We start from the raw sequence: 20,232 nt of genomic DNA on the forward strand, positions 1-20,232 counted from the left end.
AATTCATCATTACACCTAGAAATTCTGTCTAAGCCATCCTGTATCCTCCTACAGTCAGTCAATGATGTCAACTTCCCATACACGCACAGCGTTATCAGCAAACTTGATAAATTGGGAGATGGTTGTATTCTTAGAGTGGCATTTGTAGATTTAGAAAACCCTTTGACCATGTTGACTTGAGTGCACTCTTTATAATTACAAAGTTATTAGGGGTGAAATACAGGAGCAAAAAGTTATCCACAACTTTTATAGAAAACAGTCTACAGTTTTGAGAGTCAGAGGATATTAAAGGGAGTGTATTATTTCTGAACTACACTATTTATAATTTACTTTCTTAACTGTTTTCCATTCATCACTGCTACAGTGTATATGCCTATTCGTTTGTTTTTGTTCACATTGTGAGTGTTGCCAACCTAGGAAACTGTGTGTGTGTGTGTGTGTGTGTGTGTGTGTGTGTGTGTGTGTGTGTGTTAGAGAGAGTGGGAGTGAGTGTTATTGAAATTGTCTTGTATGTAGATAGACTTGTGAGAGGGGTGGTATATTTTCCAAGGGAGGTATCTACATACAAAACAATTTCATTAACTCTCTCTCTCTCTCTCTCTCTCTCTCTCTCTCTCTCTCTCTCTCTCTCTCTCTCTCTCTGTCTCGCTCACAGTAGCAGTGATGAATGAAAAACAGTTAAGAAAGTCAATTATAAATAGCACAGCGCAGAAATAATACAAAATGCCAAAACCTGCAGATGTAAAATGAAGCTTGTCGACGACAACCACTGCTAGCAAGAGGGGAAGGTGCAGATTATTAAAGAAACAATATAAGTAGCTTACAAACTAACTTCATAAAGGAAACACTGTTTTTAACGCAAAAGAATAAAAAATTAATGTACAATTGTATGTATCCCATTTACAGAATGCCACAGAAGATACTTCATAAATAAAAACGATACGCGTCTGGTGTAATTCTTTTTAATTACATTGCAGTCAGCTCAAGACAGTTAACCTATAATGACAGATAAATTGAGTGATGCAGACTGAATTGGAGAAATTTATTAACATCGAGCATAAATTTAAATTTAGGAAGTCTTTTGTGAAGGTACACTATGTGATTAAAAGTATCCGTACACCTGGCTGAAAGTGACTTACACATTTGTGGTGCCCTCCATTGGTAATGCTGGAATTCAATATGGTGTTGGCCCACCCTTAGCCTTGATGCTGGCGTACATTCAGTCAGGTGCTGGAAGGTTTTTTGGGGAATCACAGCCTATTTTTCATGGAGTGCTGCACTGAGGAGAGGTATTGACGTCAGTTGGTGAGGCCTGGCATGAAGTTGGCGTTCCAAAACATCCCAAAGGTTTTCTGTATGATCCAGGTCAGGACTATGAGCAGACCAGTCCATTCCAGGGATGGTATTGTCATGTAACAACTCCGTCACAGGCCGTGCATTATGAACAGGTGGTAGATTGTTCAGGAGCAATTTGGGGATGGCGATCGCATCTTTCAACACAGAGGGAAGCAAGAAAGTGCTTAAAAAAACCAAAGTAGGCCTGTGCTGTGATAGTGCCACACAAAACAACAAGAGGTGCAAGCTCCCTCCATGAAAAACATGACCACACCATAACACCACCTCCTCCAAATGTTACTGCCGGCACTACACACACTGGCAGATGACATTCACCGGGCTTTCACCATACCCCCACCCTGCCATTGGATCGCCATATTGTGTACCATGATTTGTCATTCCACACGATGTATTTCCCCTGTTCAATTGTCCAATGTTTATGCTCCTTACACCAAGTGAGGCATTGTTTGGCATTTACCAGCGTGATGTGTGGGTTATGAGCATCCGCTCAACCATGAAATCCAAGTTTTCTGACCTCCCGCCTAACTGTCATAGTACTTGCAGTGGATACTGATGCAGTTTGAAATTCCTGTGTGATGGTCTGGATAGATGTCTGCCTATTACACATTATGACCCTCTTCAACTGTCAGCTGTCTCTGTCAGTCAACAGATGAGGTTGGCCTGTATGGTTTTGCGCTGTACATGTCCCTTCACATTCCCACTTCACTATCATATTGGAAACAATGGACCTAGGACTGTTTAGGAGTGTGAAAATCGCTCATACCGATGTATGACACAAGTGACATCCAATGATTTGACCACGTTCGAAGTCCGTGAGTTCTGCGGAGCACCATATTCTGCTCTCTCACAATATCTAATGACTACTGAGGTGTCCGCCTCAATAGCCGAGTGGTCAGCTTGACGGATTGCCGTCCTACGGGCCCGGGTTTGATTTTCGGCTAGGTCGGGGATTTTCTCTGCTCAGGGACTGGGTGTTGTGTTGTCTTCATCATCATTTCATCCCCATCCAGCGCACAGGTGGCCCAATGCGGCACCAAGGTGGCCGGACCTGCCCCGTAAGGGGCCTCTCGGTCAATAATGCCAAACACTCATTTCCATTTCCACTACCGAGGTCGCTGATATGGACTACATCGCAGTAGGTGGCAGCACAATGCACCTAATATGAAAAACGAATGTTTTTGGGGATGTCCAGATACTTTTGATCACATAGTGTATATGTGTGGAATATAGTCTCACATGCACGTGAAACACGAACAATGAACAGTGGAGGCCAGAAGAGAGTAGAGCTTTTGAAGCATTGTTGTATAGAAGAATGCTGAATATAATGTGGGTAAATTGAGTAACTAATGAGTTGAATCTAGAAGAAAAGACAGTAATTGCACAACCTGAGTAAAAAAAGGGATTGATTGATACGAAACATTCTGAGGTATAAAGCAGCTTTGGGGCCTAGTGAACCACATTCACCAGTGCAGAACACTGTCACTTTGCATGCAATGTCATCGGAACTAAGGAAAGAGGTTATATAATTACTAACAAAGAGAGAGAGGGGCTGGCCAGTACTTACCTCAGCTCAGTACAGCCAATAGAAACACAAAAAACAACCGAAAATTTAAGCTCCTAGCTTTCGGAATAAATGTTCCTTCATCAGGGAGGAGAGAGGGGAAAGAAAGGGAAGAAGGGAAAGTGGATTTAGTTACTCACAACCCAGGTTATGAAGCAACAGGGAAAGGAAAACAGGGAAGGTAGCAAGGATGGAGGCATGGTTGTCAGAGGGAAGCCAAAGATATTCTACTGCAGGTACTGTGCCAGCTTCAAACCAAAGAGGATGCATACAGAAGTAAAGAGGTGTATAGTATAAAGATGTAGGATGGAAAGATGCATGAATGGCTAAAGAGGAAAGGGAAAGAGGAGAAGACTGAAAAGTAAATGGGAGTGAGGTTGTTTAACGTAGGTTTAGTCCAGGGGGATGGCGGGATGAAAGGATGTGCTGGAGTGCAAGTTCCCATCTCCGCAGTTCAGAGGGACTGGTGTTGGGTGGGAGAAGCCAAATGGCACATACAGTGTAGCAGGTTCCTAGGTCCCTAGAATTATGCTGGAGGGCATGCTCCGCTACTGGGTATTGGACATCTCCTAGGCGGACAGTTCGTCTGTGTCCGTTCATGCGCTCAGCCAGTTTAGTTGTTGTCATACCGATGTAAAAGGCTGTGCAGTGCAGGCATGTCAGCTGATAAACGACATGTGTAGTCTCACACGTGGCCCTGCCTTGAATTGTGTATGTTTTCCTAGTAGCGGGGCTGGAGTAGGTGGTTGTGGGGGGATGCATGGGGCAGGTTTTGCAGCGGGGTCGGTTGCAGGGGTAGGAACCGCTGGGTAGAGAAGGTAGTCTGGGAATATTGCAGTGTTTAACAAGGATGTTACGGAGGTTAGGGGGACGACGAAAGGCAACTCTGGGTGGTGTGGGGAGAATTTTGTCAAGGGATGATCTCATTTCAGGGGTTGACTTGAGAAAGTCATATCCCTGGCGGAGTAATTTATTGATGTATTCGAGGCCAGGATAATATTGGGTTCACCCAACTGCGGAGATGGGAACTTGCACTCCAGCACATCCTTTCATCCCGCCATCCCCCTGGACTAAACCTACGTTAAACAACCTCACTCCCATTTTCTTTTCAGTCTTCTCCTCTTTCCCTTTCCTCTTTAGCCATTCATGCATCTTTCCATCCTACATCTTTATACTATACACCTCTTTACTTCTGTATGCATCCTCTTCGGTTTGAAGCTGGCACAGTACCTGCAGTAGAATATCTTTGGCTTCCCTCTGACAACCATGCCTCCATCCTTGCTACCTTCCCTGTTTTCCTTTCCCTGTTGCTTCATAACCTGGGTTGTGAGTAACTAAATCCACTTTCCCTTCTTCCCTTTCTTTCCCCTCTCTCCTCCCTGATGAAGGAACATTTATTCCGAAAGCTAGGAGCTTAAATTTTCAGTTGTTTTTTGTGTTTCTATCGGCTGTACTGAGCTGAGGTAAGTACTGGCCAGCCCCTCTATCTCTTTGTTAGTAATTGTTTCACATCTTTATATGAGATTTTCCATTAATTAGAAAGAGGTTATATGAATCTCTTAGGATGAGCTGATGGAAGTTACTGCCATAAAGTACAAAGAGAGGAGGTACTTCCCAAGTTGCAGTTATTGAGTGTAAAGATTGTGCAATTAGGATTGTGTAGTCACAAAACACTCCAAAAACAGTTGAAATTAAATGGTTCCATGTGGAAGAAATTCAAAAAAAGGTAGTTGAAGGAATATAGTGCCTTGAGCAAATTTCAGTAACATGACAAGCCCACAAAAGTGTGGGTGAAACTTGTTAACAATATTCTGTGGACATCCCTCAACTGTATAAATTACACGAATGTGCAAATATCTTCTGCATCAAGTTCTAAAGAAAAAAATATTTGTGTCCTTATCGTCTTAGGAAAAGCAGTCATTGCTAAAGAAGGAAAACATTGCATTAATTTACATCTACATATGTACCACACAAGCCACCGTATGGTGTATGACAGAGAGTACCTTGTACCACTACTGTTCCACTCACAAATGGAGCAAGAGAAAAATGGCTGTCTATATGCCTCTGCACAAGCCCTAACTTCTCTTATCACATCCTCGCCATCATAATGTGAAATATATGTTGGCAGCAGTAGAATTGTTCTGCAGTCAGCTGAAAGTGCCTATTCTCTAAAGTTTTTCAATTATGTTTCATGAAGAGAATATTGTCTTCCCTCCACAAAGTCCCATTTTACTTTATGAATCATCTCTGTAACACTCACTTGTTGATAAAACCTACCAGTAACAAATAACAAATCTTGCAGCACGCATCTGAATTACTTCAATGTCTTCCTTTACTCTGACCTGATGAGAATCCCAAACACTCTAGCAGTACTCAAGAATGGATTGCCCAAGTGTTCCATATGTGGCCTCCTACATAGATGACCTACACTTTAATAGAATTCTCACAATAAACTGAAGTCGACCTTTGCTTCCCTCTCATTATCCTTAAGTGCTTGTTTCATTTCATATTGCTTTTTAGCACTATCCCTAAATACTTACTCAACATAACTGTGTCAGGTAGCACACCTCTAATACTGTGTTCAAACATTAAAGGGTTGTTTTTCACATTTTCATCACACCAAATAGTAATTTTGTCAGAGTCATCCTGTCTCCTTCTGTAGTCAGTCAACGACAATTCTTTCCAGTATACTAAAACATTACTAGCCAACAGTGACAGATTGCTGCTCACACTATTTGTCAGATCTTTTATGTATATAGAGAACAAGAGTGGTCACTTCATACTTTTTTGAGGCACTCCTGACAATACCCTTGTTTCTGATGATCACTCTCCACCACGGATAACATACTGGGTTCTACCATTTAAGAAGTCTTTGAGCCACTCGCACATCTGTAAACCTATTCTGTATGCTTGGGCAGTTTGCATTGGGGCACTCTGTCGGACACTTTCTGGAAATATAAGAATATGGAATCTGTTCATGATTTGCAGGATATCATCTGAGAAAGGGACAATCTCAGTTTTGCATGAGAGATGCTTTAAAAATCCATGCTGATTTGTGGACAGATTCACCCCTTCGAGGAAATGTATTGTATTCAGACTTAAAATATATTTAAGAATTCTGCATCCGACCAGTGTTAAGGGTATTGGTCTGCAACTTAGCAGGTCCATTCTTTTACTCTTCTTATACAAAGGTGCCACCTGTGCTTCTTCCAATAACTGTGAACTTTGCACTGGGTGACAGATTCATGGTAAATGCAAGATAAGTAAGGGGTCATTGCTATAGAGAACTCTCTGTAAAACTGAATTGGGATTCAATCTGGAACAGACAAATTATTTATTTTCAGACCTTTCAGTTGCCTCTTTGTGACAGGGACACCTATTACTATAATATTGCATTGAAACATGGAAAAACATAGTAGTTGTGAATAGACCTCAGTGGTAGTTTAATATAAATCTACAAAAATAGGGAGTGACACAAAGTTTGAACAAGAAATAACTCAGTTGTCATTGTGGAAGAAAAAGAAACTGAAGGGACAAAACACTAAAGAGACATAAATGGACTACTGTAATGTACACTAAAAATGAAAAAAAGTATCTTAGTAAGGCAGACAGTCGTCTCTACTCTTAATTAAATATAGCTCTTGGCATCAATGACCTCAGAGTAGAACAGATCGAGAAGTTCAGTCAGACCACACTGTATTGGTTGCTGAATAGTTGGATAGCTAAGCCATATATTCCAGGCTCAAGTGATCACACTACTTAAGCTTGGTGAGGAGCTAAGCAACCCTAAAAGCTTTCATGCAGTGTTGTTATGCCACTGCCTAAAGATCTTCAAACATCTTACTCATAGCTGAATTAATAGCACAATTGAAGAAAACTTCATGTATTAACAAACTGGCTTTTAATCCGGAAAAATCGTGCTGCCATCGGATGTTGAACCTCACTCAACACATTAAGGATTGTTTCAAACAACATAAGATAACTGGAGCTATCTTCAACTTTACAGTTGCCTATGACACTAGGAACCACAGAAAGTTGCTGAAGAAAATTTACCAACTTATCAGTGATTTCCAACTAACATCCCTCATAAGCAGTCTTCTTCAGACTAGAAAATTCCAGGTCTTTCTCCAGGGTAGGTAGAGCAAATGGTGCATACAAAAGAATGGCCTCTCTCAAAGCTGGGTGCTTCCTGCTGTCCTTTTTAATTTTTTCACTAATGATGAGCCCAGTACAGAACACTCCAGACATTTCATCTATGCTGATAGTACAAGGTGTGATTGGAAAGTTTTAAGGATGGGCTTGTAATTGTACAATGGTAGTACTTACATTTTTCTGTGATGCATCTCCTTCAAACTAGTTCCCTTCTAACTGAACACACAAACTCCAATGATGTTTCCACTTTTGGAAACATTCCTGGAAATTTTTTTCCTAAAGTGTGTTAAGGACACTCTCCGTATTTGCTTGGGTGTCTTCAGTAGAGTCAAATCGCTTCCCTTTCAGTGAAAATTTCAGTTTAGGAAAGAGGTAGAAGACCGCAGGGGCCAAATCAGGGGAATATGGCGGGTGTGGAAGCACAGGAATTTTGAATTTGGTCAAAACTCATTGATGGAGAAGGCACAATGAGCTGGAGCATTGTCATTGTGTAGCACCCAACTCTTGTCTTTCCTCAATGCAGGCCTTCTCTTCATCACCTTTTCGTGCAAATGCTCAAGGACACACATGTAGTATTCCTGGTTAATTGTTTGTCCTCCAGGGGTAAATTCATGATGCACAATACCGGTAGAATCGAAAAAAATCACCAACAGTCAACCGACTTTGCCGTGCTTTTTTCAGTTGTGGTGAACATGGAGTTTTCCACTGCGAAGACTGCACTTTGGTTTCAGGATCATATCCATATACCCATTATTCGTCACCTGCAATTACCCTATTTAACAAATAGTGGTCATTTTTTGTCCGATTAATCAGTTCTTGGCACACTTCAAGTTGGTATTGTCTCTGGTCACTTGATAACACTTTGGAATGAATTTTGTGGACACTAGACGCGTGTTCAGATCTTCAGTTAAAATTGAATGAACTGCACAGAAACTTAATTTAAGTTCATCAGCCATCTCCCTAATTGTAAGTCTACAATCAGAGCACACTAAGTCGCGAACTGTCACAACATTTTCATTTGTTTTTGAGGTGGAAGGACGGCCAGACTGTGGTTCATTGTCAAATGATTTGAAGCCATTTTTAAATCTGTTGAACCAGACAAAAACATTTGATCGGCTCATACAATTATCTCCAAAAGCTGTTTTTAATAGTTCACGAGGCTCAGAGGCTGGTTTCCCGGTTTTAAAACAAAAGTTTACACAAACTCGTTGCTCCATTTTTACGTTAATTTTCACGCAGATAGAATCCCGCAACAAGCCCCGACAGACTTGCAATCATCCAGCTGCCACAACAAACTGAATAAAGGAAACACTATTTCCTGTCAGAGGGCGTTCAAGGACCAGGCAATGACTCACTCCCCATCCTCTGTGTACCTGCCCGCCAAACCAGTAAGTAGTAGCAGATCCATTCTTAAAACTTTCCAATCACACCTCGTACAGCAGTGTCTGCCCAAGGGGAGGGATTTGAAGAGATAGAAGAAAAGTTATCATTGGATACACTTGGCCTTTGCTAAGAGAGGCGATTATCTAAGGGCGGATTTCCCAACAAGTCAGGTGTGTGCATTTCACTACAGAATGGCGAAACCCTGTGCAACTTGTAAGCTATATGGCACGGTAATTACTTCAGCATGGTCTAACACCTGTATATCTGTGTGTTGCTCTTGAATGTACACTATACTGCACGAAACATTGCTGTAAATCTAAGCCAAAGGTTGGTGCTAGGAGCAATATTTTGGGGAAGCTCACAGCCACCACCTGGGGAGATAGTTCTCATACTCTGAGAATGTTTGCTCTTGCTTTGTTTGTATGTGCTGCAGAGTACACTTCACCTGTGGGAAGTGCACCTGCTTGCACTGGGCAGGTTGACACTGCATTCAGTGAGGCTGTCTGAATCCTCTCAGAATGTATGAAGCCAACTCTAGTCGACAAATCTACTCTGGTGTTGGGGAAACCCTCCCGTCAGTCAGAAGCGCCATTGCTGCCAATGTGCAGAGGACAAAGCAGATCAATAATCCCCATCATTCACTAAAAGGTCATCCTGTAGTCTGTTGACTGAAACATGGAAACAGGTTTATGCCAGAACTCAATCACTGGAGGGAACACCGGAGATTAAACACATTACCAGGTAGAAGAGTAAGTTGGCACCAAATATTCCTGGAGAGGAAGAGCTAACCCCAAGAAGCAGAGATCACTCAGTAGTTGTAGGGTGGGTGTCCTCCACTACAAGACCAACATGCAGAAATGGGACACCCTTCTAGGTGATGGAGGTGTGTCATGTTAGTGCGGAACAATACACGATCTGGACAGCTTGGTCATATAACCTCTACTGGAACAACCTTGCACAACAGGGGACTTGATCGAGGCAAATAACAGGCCACTAGAGTTGCTTTGTTCTGCAAATCCTGACTGGACTTGGAAATGAAATGAATGAATGAAGGCAGACAGTGAGCTCTATATTACAGGTGATTCCTTGTTAAAAACACAGTCGCACCTAACTCCAGAATTGACATTCAACTAGGTATCAGGACTCACCATTTACACAAACTTTTTAAGTTCAAGAGAAGACACAACAGATAAATGTAACAGAAATCCTGAAGGTGTTTTTATCACCATGAGAACAAGTTCTCTTAAGGGCTGAAGCAAAGAGAAAATCGCAATTAGTCAAGGAACATAATACAAACTGCCAGAGGCCTCTACATGACTTCCAGACTAATAATCATTGACACTGCATATGGGAGATGATCAAATGACAGCTATTTGCAACAAATAAATGGCAGTGTTAAAGTACAATGCAATAAACTAGTATTGGTATTCATTGATTCCAACAAATTTCTAAGTGTAAAGAGTCTTGCCAAAGATGTTGTTGTTGTTGTTGTTGTTGTTGTTGTTGTTGTTGTTGTGGTCTTCAGTCCTGAGACTGGTTTGATGCAGCTCTTCATACAGCCAAAGATGGTGTACACCTAAATAGGTCAGGCACAAAAGTATTTACTAATATGTTCACAGAAACTTGTTTAGTTACAAAAAATAAGGAAAACTGGTAAGTAGTGATAGCAGTGATAAAGTGTGTAGCAATGAAAAAGTCAAAACCAACCATTACCCACAAAGAAATATGCTAAAGTTTATGACTAAGAGTCAGAGTAGATCTGTTAAGCACTGAAGTATAAAAGCTTAGATACTGATGTTTCAAATTACAAACACCCTGAAGTAGATTAATTGGAAATCACTGTGTGAGAATGTGCAAATATTAGAATTACTTTCCTAATTTAACAGAGATTCACTGAGCACATGGTTAAAATTCAAATAAAAACAGAAATTTCAAGTTAGCAAGTGGCTTTTGCAGAAGAAACAAGTCATTTGCAGACTCATGTATCCTTCATCATAGCAATACAAATTATGAAACAAGAAATTATTTTATGGAAGAAAGTGTATTTTGTCGTAAGTCTACTTGTTCAACACAAATTACATACAAATAAACCACAAAAATTAGTAGTTCCTGACTCTCTGTAAATACACAAAACAAAAATTTATGGAGGCAGATGCTCTTCAGTGTGTACAACACTGGAAAGTTTGTGGAATAACTCTGACATTAGCGCACAAGAGCGCTGTTTGTAGATTTGAGTCGGAAGCATTCAGATATGAAGCACATTCTCGGTGTCCCATATACCATCAATTCGTTCATTGAAAGCACGACAGTCAGTTGAGTGATGTGCAAAAACAGTACCCCATTAGGCTGACAGGCATTTCCATGGACTAGCAAAATGCTGATGGTAGGTAAGAACGAAGTCCAAATCACAGTCCAGGAGAAAACCACTTAGTGGAGAGTCATTGCCAATATACACCATAGAGCATGCTGTAAACATTAGTTGGTTGATAATTGAGACCATGACAATCTACAACAGCCTTTAAATCTGCAGCGAGTGTTTTGCCACGTGACCTGGCTGCTGGTCAATGTATCCTCTTGCATCTCACTTAGCAATGTTGTTGGACATGTTCATAATTATATTGATTGATCTATCGATATGTTCAGTGGGACTAAATGATATTTAAGAACTATTGCATAGAATTTTGACATATAGAATCCTAGGGCAATCAACAACAGAACTCTTTCTATCTAAAATTCAAAGCAGGCAAGACGATCTTTACAGAGAAAAAAAGAAAAAAATTGTAATAGCTGCTGATTTTAACATTGATACTTTGTAAAGAAATGTGGTTTCAAAATCAGTTTCTGTGAAAGTATCAGAGAAAATTGCCAGTACTCTGTATTGATAATGTCAACTCATGATGTACGAGGGTCACTCGAAAAGAAATGCACACTATTTTTGTAAAAATACAGTTTTTATTCTGCGTGTGTGAAAGTTTTACAGTGTGTAGATATATCCTTCCCTATTGTTTTCAAACTTAGTTCAACCTGTTCCCGTGAGTGGAGCATGTCTTCAAGATGGCTGCTACACTTGACATTCATCAGAAGCAATGTGCTGTCATAGAATTCCTGTGGTGTGAAAACGAGACAGTGGGAAACATCCACAAGAGGTTGAAAAAGGTGTATGGAGATGCTGCTGTTGATCACAGTACAGTTAGTCAGTGGGCAAGCAGGTTACGTGATGAAAGCGGGCACGGCAATATTGAGGATTGTCCTCGCAGAGGCAGGCCTCGTACTGCACACACTTCAGATAACGTGCAGAGAGCTAACGAATTGGTGACTGCTGACAGACGCATCAAAGTGAATGAATTGTCATGCTACGTTGGGATGGGGAAAGGAATTGTTTGCAGAATACTGAAAGTGTTGGCATTAAAAAAGGTTTGTGCCAGGTGTGTTCCCAGGATGTTGACAGTGGCTCACAAAAAAACAAGAAAAATGGTATGTAGCAAACTTTTGGAACAGTATGAGAATGGTGGAGATGAATTTCTTGGAAAAATTGTGACATGTGATGAAACATGGCTCCCTCATTTTTCACCAGAGTCAAAAGGCAATCAATGGAGTGGCATCATGCAAATTCACCCAAGAGAAAAAATTCAAAACCACACTTTCTGCTGGAAAAGTTATGGCTACGGTGTGCTCTTGCTTGTGGACATCATGCCAAGTGGAACCACCATAAATTCTGATGCATATGTTAACGACACTGAAGAAACTTCAAGCTCGACTGAGTCATGTTCGACCACATCGGCAAAAGCAGGATGTTTTGCTGTTGCAGAACAGTGCACGGCCACATGTCGATCAAAAAATCATGGAACTGATCACAAAACTCGGATGGACAACACTGAAACACCTGCCTTACAGTCCTGACCTGGCTCCACCTGACTATCATTTCTTTGGGAAACTGAAAAACTCTCTTCGTGGAACAAGGTTTGAAGATGATGACTCCCTTGTGCACGCTGACAAACAGTGGCTCCAACAGGTTGCTCCAGAATTTTACCGTACGGGTATACAGGCACTGGTTACAAGATGGCGTAAGGCAATTGAGAGGGATGGAAATTATGTGGAGAAATGAAAATATTATTCCTAAAGAATGTATCTACACACTGTAAAACTTTCAAACATGTAGAATAAAAGATGGATTTTAAAAAAATAGTGTGCATTTCTTTTGGAGTGACCCTCGTTTATGATGATGTGTATATTTTTTCTTTAGATTTGTGTATCTCAGCTCATTGTGCATTTTTCATTGGGCTGCCATAGATAGGAACGTTTCAGATATGAAAACCTGTAGGAGAAGGAACTTTGGCAAAATAAACACCTGTTTCATGTTCATTAATTTGCTAAAAAGAAAGAAAATTGCTTTGTAAACACGTTGTCTTAAGTCACGGAGATTTTGGAAATTTTCTGAACAGTTTTTCTAGGTGTTAAATGTAACATTTCCACCTAGAATTTGGAACAATAAAGTAACAAATAAATTAAAGTGGATCACCTAGGGCTCAAAAATTTCCATTATAAGGAAAATGCAACTGCACAGGGGGAACTGAATTATAATAGAAATACTTAAGTTGTTTAACATGTTAGACTTTATAAAATTATATTTAAAAAGAGCTGTCAAGGAAGAAGAACTATTGGTAAGTAAGAGGATAATTTTGAACTATAAAAATAGGCAGTCTGTGTGATCATTCATTAAATGAGAATTAGGTCTTAAAGTCTGTCACCAAGAAATTTTAAAAATTAAGTTTGAAGGATCTGCTATTTAACTCCAACTCAAATACCAGAACGTTTCAGTCAAGTCTGATGTCTAAATGACAGAGATGAACATTCTGAATGCCTTACAAAATTTTCAAAAGTTTCCTTTTAGGACATAGAAAATGCAAACTTACATAAAAAATCTATTTTGTGATGGAATACCCACTGAAATTATTAAAGCAATATGCAACACAATTGCACATAACTAGCTTGAGTAATTATTCAGTGTTATGAAGAGGGCTGCTTCCCAGAGGAACTGAAATATGCCAAAGCTAAACTACTTTTCAAGAAGGGATAAAGATTGATCATGGGAAGTTGTCTTACCTCAATTATCCCAGTCATACCTAAAATATTCTAAAAATTTGCTGTTATGCAAATCCACATCTTCATTGCTAAGTATTTCATTATCCTAAACAATCAGTTTGTTTTTCAAGAATGGAAGAACACCATAGACACAATAAACAGTTTTATTGAGAAAATAAATGTTAGATAAGCAATAAGGAATCTTTCGTGGCCTCACAAAGGCTGCTTATCTACAAACTTGCCAAGTATGGCTTCCCTAGAATGGCTTAAATCCTACTTACAGAACAGAAAGCAAATGGTTAGTATCATTAAATTCAACAGATCACTATTTTGAATTGAAAATTATGTCTCACGGGATCCCACTAGGACCCATACTAGCCCAGGCATATTTCTGTACTACGTGATTTCTTTATTATTGAACATCAGTTCACCAGCAATTCTCAATTCTGTTTGTAGATAATACTTCTGTGTCCAGTTACAACTGCAACAGTTTTTTTTTTGGGGGGGGGGGGGGGGGTGCAGTTTGGCTACCACAGCGCGGAAGGGATGAGGTTAATATGCAGATAAAGTTAGGTCCACTGAAAAGAAAGCTATGCAAGGCACTGATACTCAGATGTTATTACTTAGTAGGTGAATTCATGCAGGATGAACTGGTAATTTGACCTGGGTACAAGTTGTTATTTTAGCCTACTATTTATATATAACTATTCATAGAAATATCATTTTGGTGATACACTAGCATAGTGCCCACTGCTTTGCCCAATGCACATCCTTTCTTTAGTCGAATTCTTATGTTGCTCACAAATTGCACACCTAAAGTTGTCATGATAAGTCAAAGTTTTTTTAAATCTTGCCTTTTGTGCTCTTGTTGTGATATTTGCATAGAAGTGTTCATGCCCTAACAGACATTTCTTTATATCTAACCAAGAAGTGAAATGCCAGTTTTCATAGTTTTAGCTTTAAAAAAATTTTAATATTATATTTTCTTAATTTTTGATCCCCCATTTTGCCCCCTTGGGGACAGAATTTCCAAAAACAGTGAAAGACTTATTTTCTCATAATAACTTTCTTCCTGTATTTCACTCCCTTAGGTGTTGAATTTCCAAAAACACTGAAATGTGACCTTTTTATTTATTGCAACTAAGAAGGCAAATAAAAATTTCTATAGATTACCTTTAAAATTCTTTTATAATGAAATAGTTTCATAAAACATTTCATCTCCTGTTTCAACCCCTTTGGTGTCGAATTTCCAAAAACACTGAAATGCATATTTCTTTATTTGTAACCGATAAGGCAAATACCAATTCTCATAGATGTAGCATTAAAAATACTTTAGGAGTTCTTTAATAATGATACACCAAAAATACTTTCACCCCTTATTTCATCCCCACAGGTTTAAGATTTCAAAATGCTGAAACAAATATTTTATTATTTCTGACCGAGAAACCAAATACCAATTATTATAGATCTAGCTTCAGAATAGCCTTAATAGTGACATGCACTCCTCCCTTGGAATGGAGTACCAAAAAATTCCTTTTTAAATAACGCATATAAGATCCACAACCTCTGCAAATTTAAGTTTTTATCCTTAGTGGTTTTGGGTGAGTGAAGATGAGTCAGTCAGTCAATCAGGACATTGCCTTTTGTATATAGAGATTATTAGTTGTAAAAATTTTAGTAACTATAATGTAAATTTCTTACCTATATCCTGCATGCAAACCAAATGGATTGCAAGTGTATGTAATGAGATGGATAAGCCATAATTCACATCACAAATATTTCTCATAATTTGTTTGCTCTGCTTGTTGTGCAACACTATAACATGCTGAAGATTTAATTTATAAGCCAATAATGGAGAAATATTGTATTGGCTGCACACTTACACTCTTTTTCTGTCTGATCTGTTTTGAAGGTTTGTTTTGCTTGATTATAATTTTCTGAATTATTGTTACTCATCTCACTTTCCTATCAATAGCATTTAATTAAAATTTACATTCTTTATTGTTTGTGACAAATTTCACCGCTGACTTGAGATACTATTTATACCCCCATCCCTTTCCCCCCCTCTCTGATCAATGGAATCCTTTCTCAAGCCACCACATAGATAAATCATTGAATCCATCAAATGAAGCCTCCATAACACAATCTAGGTTACATATTGTTGCTCACATTTACATTGGCTGTTATGGTACCATTATAATACATAAAATAAATTGTATAAGACAAAAAAGATGGGGAGCAGGAAAAAAAGAGGATGGGTAATTTCTTTCTTTTGTGTGTGTGTGTGTGTGTGTGTGTGTGTGTGTGTGTGTGTCATATTGGCATTGGTATTTTTATATTTACTAGCTATTTTTTGAGACATTTATGTTGCTTTTCTGATAATGTATCTATTTTTTGTCTTTGATTTTGCCTACACTGTTAATTTGCTCTGTAGGTGTTTACATCGTGACATTAGAAGAACTGTTTCTAAGCAGTTCTGTTGGATTAAATTAAGACAGATAGGTTAAAGTGTCTAACATCTCTTTGACAGTCTGGTTATTAAAAATGGATCACTAACTTTCTTGTAGAAGGAGAAAGGAAGTGAGTATTCTGTTTTAAGGAAACATCCCAAAAATTATTTGAACTACAGAGGAATCACAGAAAACAAATATTAGGATAGTTAGATGAGGCTTTACATCCACTTGTCTTGTAGATAAGTGTAGTATCTTAAAACACTGCACTGCCTTCCTTACCCTTTACTTAAGCTAAGAAAAGCTAGCTCATTCTGAATCCTTGGAAATAAATGCTCACGAGGTTTCTTTTGAAACTAATCACCACACTATAGTTTCATTAAGCTCCATAATTTCATAAGAGTAATTTGTTTTTTCAGTGTGCATTGTATTTGATTACCTGGATTTGAAGTTAAAAATAATGCCCAAGCATCAGAACAGAGTGAAAAAAGCATATAGTTAACTTTAGCTGTTATAAAAAGATGGCTATGTCTTCCTATCAGTTTTTGTAGATAACTGTTACGGAATGTTCATGTATCATTAACAATGTAGAAAAAGACAGATTGCTACTTACTGTAAAGGAGGCACATCAAGTTGCAGACAGGCTCAATTTTTAATTGTATTGACCTGCAACGTGATGTGGGCCCATCCCGTTTTTTTTAAGTAGCAATCTGTCTTTTCCTACATTGTTGACATTCTTACCTGGAGTTTCCATTGTTTGATTTGTTCATCTGTTTCATTTAATGCTATTTTTGTGAGACAAGCAGCATAATTCTCTGCGCTGTGGGCAATGTCATATCCTGTTAATCAGTTTAGTTATAGTTCTTTTTTTTTTTAAGTTTTTAGCTTGCATGTTGTGAATAAAATTTGGATTGTCATCAAAGAGAATAATCATTTTCGTTCTTCTACTTCCAGCAAAGCACAATAGTGTGCTACGCACAGGTAGACTCAAATGGTTCCCGGTATTTATTGGGTGATATGGCTGGACACCTCTTCATGTTGTTACTTGAACAAGAGGAGAAAATGGATGGAACATTGACAATAAAGGATTTGAAAGTGGAATTATTAGGTTAGTACATTATGGAGTGAAGCTTCCAGTATTCATTCTTCCTTTCATTCCAGATAAACTTTCATTGTACTCATGAGGGTAGACTAAATATAAGAAATTGCCATGCTGTTTTATTGGTAAGTTTTTTTTTATTTTGGTGTGGGAGGGGGGGTGGGGGGAGAGGAGTGTTCCTGTCGACGACTGTTTGATTAATATTTTGTTAGCTGCATGTAAATTTATTAGTTACAATTTTTACATACTTCTGTGTGAAAGTTAAAATAAGGGGGGGGGGGGGGGAGACAAAGAACACTGCTGTCTCAATAGGTTACAATTTCTCGTGTGTGTATTGCAATAATAGAGTCTGAAAATAGACTGTCATAATTAATTTCCATTTTCTTCCTTTCTGTTCTTCATTTTTGAAACTTTCTTGTTAGGAAGAGTGTGTACTATTTACAGTGTGTTCTTTTTTTACATCATCCTCTGTATCGTTTCTCCAATTTACATTTATGACACATCTTCTCAAAGGAAACATATCTTCAAGTTAGCTATTTACATAACTGAATTTCGAAGTAAATCTTAATCTACAATATAACACAATAAATGTCACCTAACCACACTCTGATACTAGCCACTCAGAAATTCAGACGTGCAGTAGAGTTGTGTAGCATAGAATATTTCCATTTGTTTTTAAAACAGCTTTAATTTCATCCCAGAACATTTAACGTACAAGGGAGGTCAACAAATATTTTTATGACTGCATGCTTCCTATTGTACTGTGCAAGAGTAAAGTTATGAACAAGAAAAGAATTATTAAACTTAAGCAAGTGAGTTGGGATTATGTTAGAGGTAATGACAGTCAGAGTCTCTGATCTTAATAACATTGTTACACTTCATTTTACAGAGGGGGAAGTAGCTTTGATCATCTATAAAATAAAGAAAGGAAAAACTCTCATTATGGGCCTTTCAGCATACAGCTCTGTGGATTGTGCCTTAGTTAACATCTATTCCTAATGACTTGGTAGTCTTCTTCTTTCTGTTAGTATTTATCCTGTTTAGTATCCACTCTGCTGTAGTCAAGATTTGCCAAATTTATTTCAGTTAACTTTGCCCTGATATGCCCTTCCTCTTGCTGCAGTTGTCAGTTGCCTAAGAAAACTGTATGCACCACCTCCCTGTAAATTGTGTAAACTTTGTTCTGTGTGTGATAATATTTTAACTGTTTATGTATCTGACACACAAATTTGCTTAAACAAGCATGGAAAACTGCCTAAAAACCACACACAGGTTGGCGAGTGCATCAGCGATGGTCGTTAATCCACCACAAGAATTTTGGCCTGATCTGGCTCACCCTCCAGTCTCATAAGTTAGAGTGCTGCACATTAAGCTATATGAGCAGGTCTTAATGATTCCATATTATTAAGGTGTATTTTGAAGAAATGGAAAGCAGCAAGAGCAGTAATTAATAAAAAAGGATACAATAAAGATACTTAATATCTTAATAGCTGTAGACCCAAATGCATCATTAATACTAAGGCAAAGTCTATGCAAGGCTCCTCTGTGGCCAGTTGCAAACTTGGATATCATCATGCACTGCACCTGAGACAACTTGGATTCAGAAACGAGAAATCAATTGATGATGCCTTAGTAAGTCTGTAACACCTGGTGGATAGCACATTTAGGAAATATGCAGTGGCTGTAATGGTGGACATCACAGGCAGCTTTGATAGCCTTTTATTGGCCAGCTAAGAAGTTTCCAAACTCCTAATCGCATTTACAACAGTTGGTGGGTTATTAGAGAAAACAAACTGTTGAGTGTAAATATGGACAACTAAAGGTAACCAAATGCATGACCAAAGGCACTGCCAAGGTTCTGTCTAGCCTTGATGGTAGAGGATAATGTAGACAGTATTTTAGTAGCTGTATCAAAACTTGAGGGTGAAGACGGAAGGAAAAGCAATAAGTGTTATATTGTTGATGCAGCAATGGGGTGTGACCAATAAATACAGTGGCTGTTCATTAGATAACCTTTTTACTGATGAAAGGTAAACTTTCCCTAGCTAGAAATCCTACCCTTAAATTAGAAGGAATTTTCATTCATTTGAGTCAAATGTGTAGGGTTTTTGTATTGAACTTGCGACGAAGCAAGCTGGGAGATTTTTTACTTCCCCTATTGTTTTGCCATCTGCCTCCTTAAAATTCATTTTTTCAGTTTTAACTAATTGCTATTAGCATACATGAGTATTATCTGCATTTTCATAAAGAAAAGAAAGGTTGGCCCTCAGTTTTAAAGGTTATAACACCAGATCTAATTTTGTCCTTAATTTTATGTATCTAATTGAAGATGGTGATTTGGCGGAAATGATTGTTTCAAGTGGACAAGAAGTCGGTGGCCTATGCCAAAAAAAATAAGCAACCAAAGAAATTCAGTGCCAAAACTGAAACCCTTTTACAACAGAGGAGAGAAATGAAAATCCAAACCGATCATGACATAGTTGCGTATTGAACTATGTAAGGCAGTGCGAAGAGAAATGAAAACTGACATACAGAAATTCACTGAAGACACCTTACGAGCAAGCTTGGAGAACAAGACAAGTTTAAAGTCAGCCAAACGCAAACTCACAATCGGTAAAAAGCGGATTATCGCACTCGATGGAAATGACAGTTGAATCACTGAAAAGGAGGCGGTTTTGAAGTTCATCAGAGACTTTTATAGCAATTTGTATAGCAATCCAGGGGAAAATTCGAGTGTATCTAAATTAAATGATGTACCTAGTGTTCCAGATATACTCCCATCGGAAGCCAAGTGTGCTCTAGATAGCATGAAGAAGGGAACAGTGCCGGGTGATGATGAGCTCAGCATTGACATCCTCAAACTGGCAGGAGAGGTAACAATAAATCACTTGGCAAAAGTACTTACTTCCTGCCTGCACTATGCTCCAATCCCATTATCATGGAACAAGGCTAAGATTATTTTGATGCACGAGAAATGAAGTATTCTAAATATTAAAAACTACTGTCCTATCAGCTTGCTCTCAATTTTGTACAAAATTTTCACAAAGATCTTGTTAAACTGAATTAGTTCCACCCTAGACTTAGCCCAACCTATAGAACAAGCAGGATTCCGAAGCAGTTTTACCACTATTGACCACATTCTGACCGTT

The 20,232-nt window shown here is 38.7% G+C and overlaps 1 protein-coding gene across 1 annotated transcript in view; it reads left to right on the plus strand.

Moving 5' to 3' along the window:
* The window catches only part of LOC126347401 (DNA damage-binding protein 1), a 167,192-nt gene that overhangs the window by 68,638 nt on the left and 78,322 nt on the right, over positions 1-20,232 (plus strand). Inside the window, exon 6 of the mRNA XM_050002267.1 lies at positions 16,939-17,092. Within this exon, the coding sequence (XP_049858224.1) occupies positions 16,939-17,092 (154 nt within the window). The remainder of the gene's footprint in view (positions 1-16,938; positions 17,093-20,232) is intronic.

This window comes from Schistocerca gregaria, chromosome 1 (genome assembly GCF_023897955.1).
Source record: "Schistocerca gregaria isolate iqSchGreg1 chromosome 1, iqSchGreg1.2, whole genome shotgun sequence".
Taxonomy (NCBI): domain Eukaryota; kingdom Metazoa; phylum Arthropoda; class Insecta; order Orthoptera; family Acrididae; genus Schistocerca; species Schistocerca gregaria.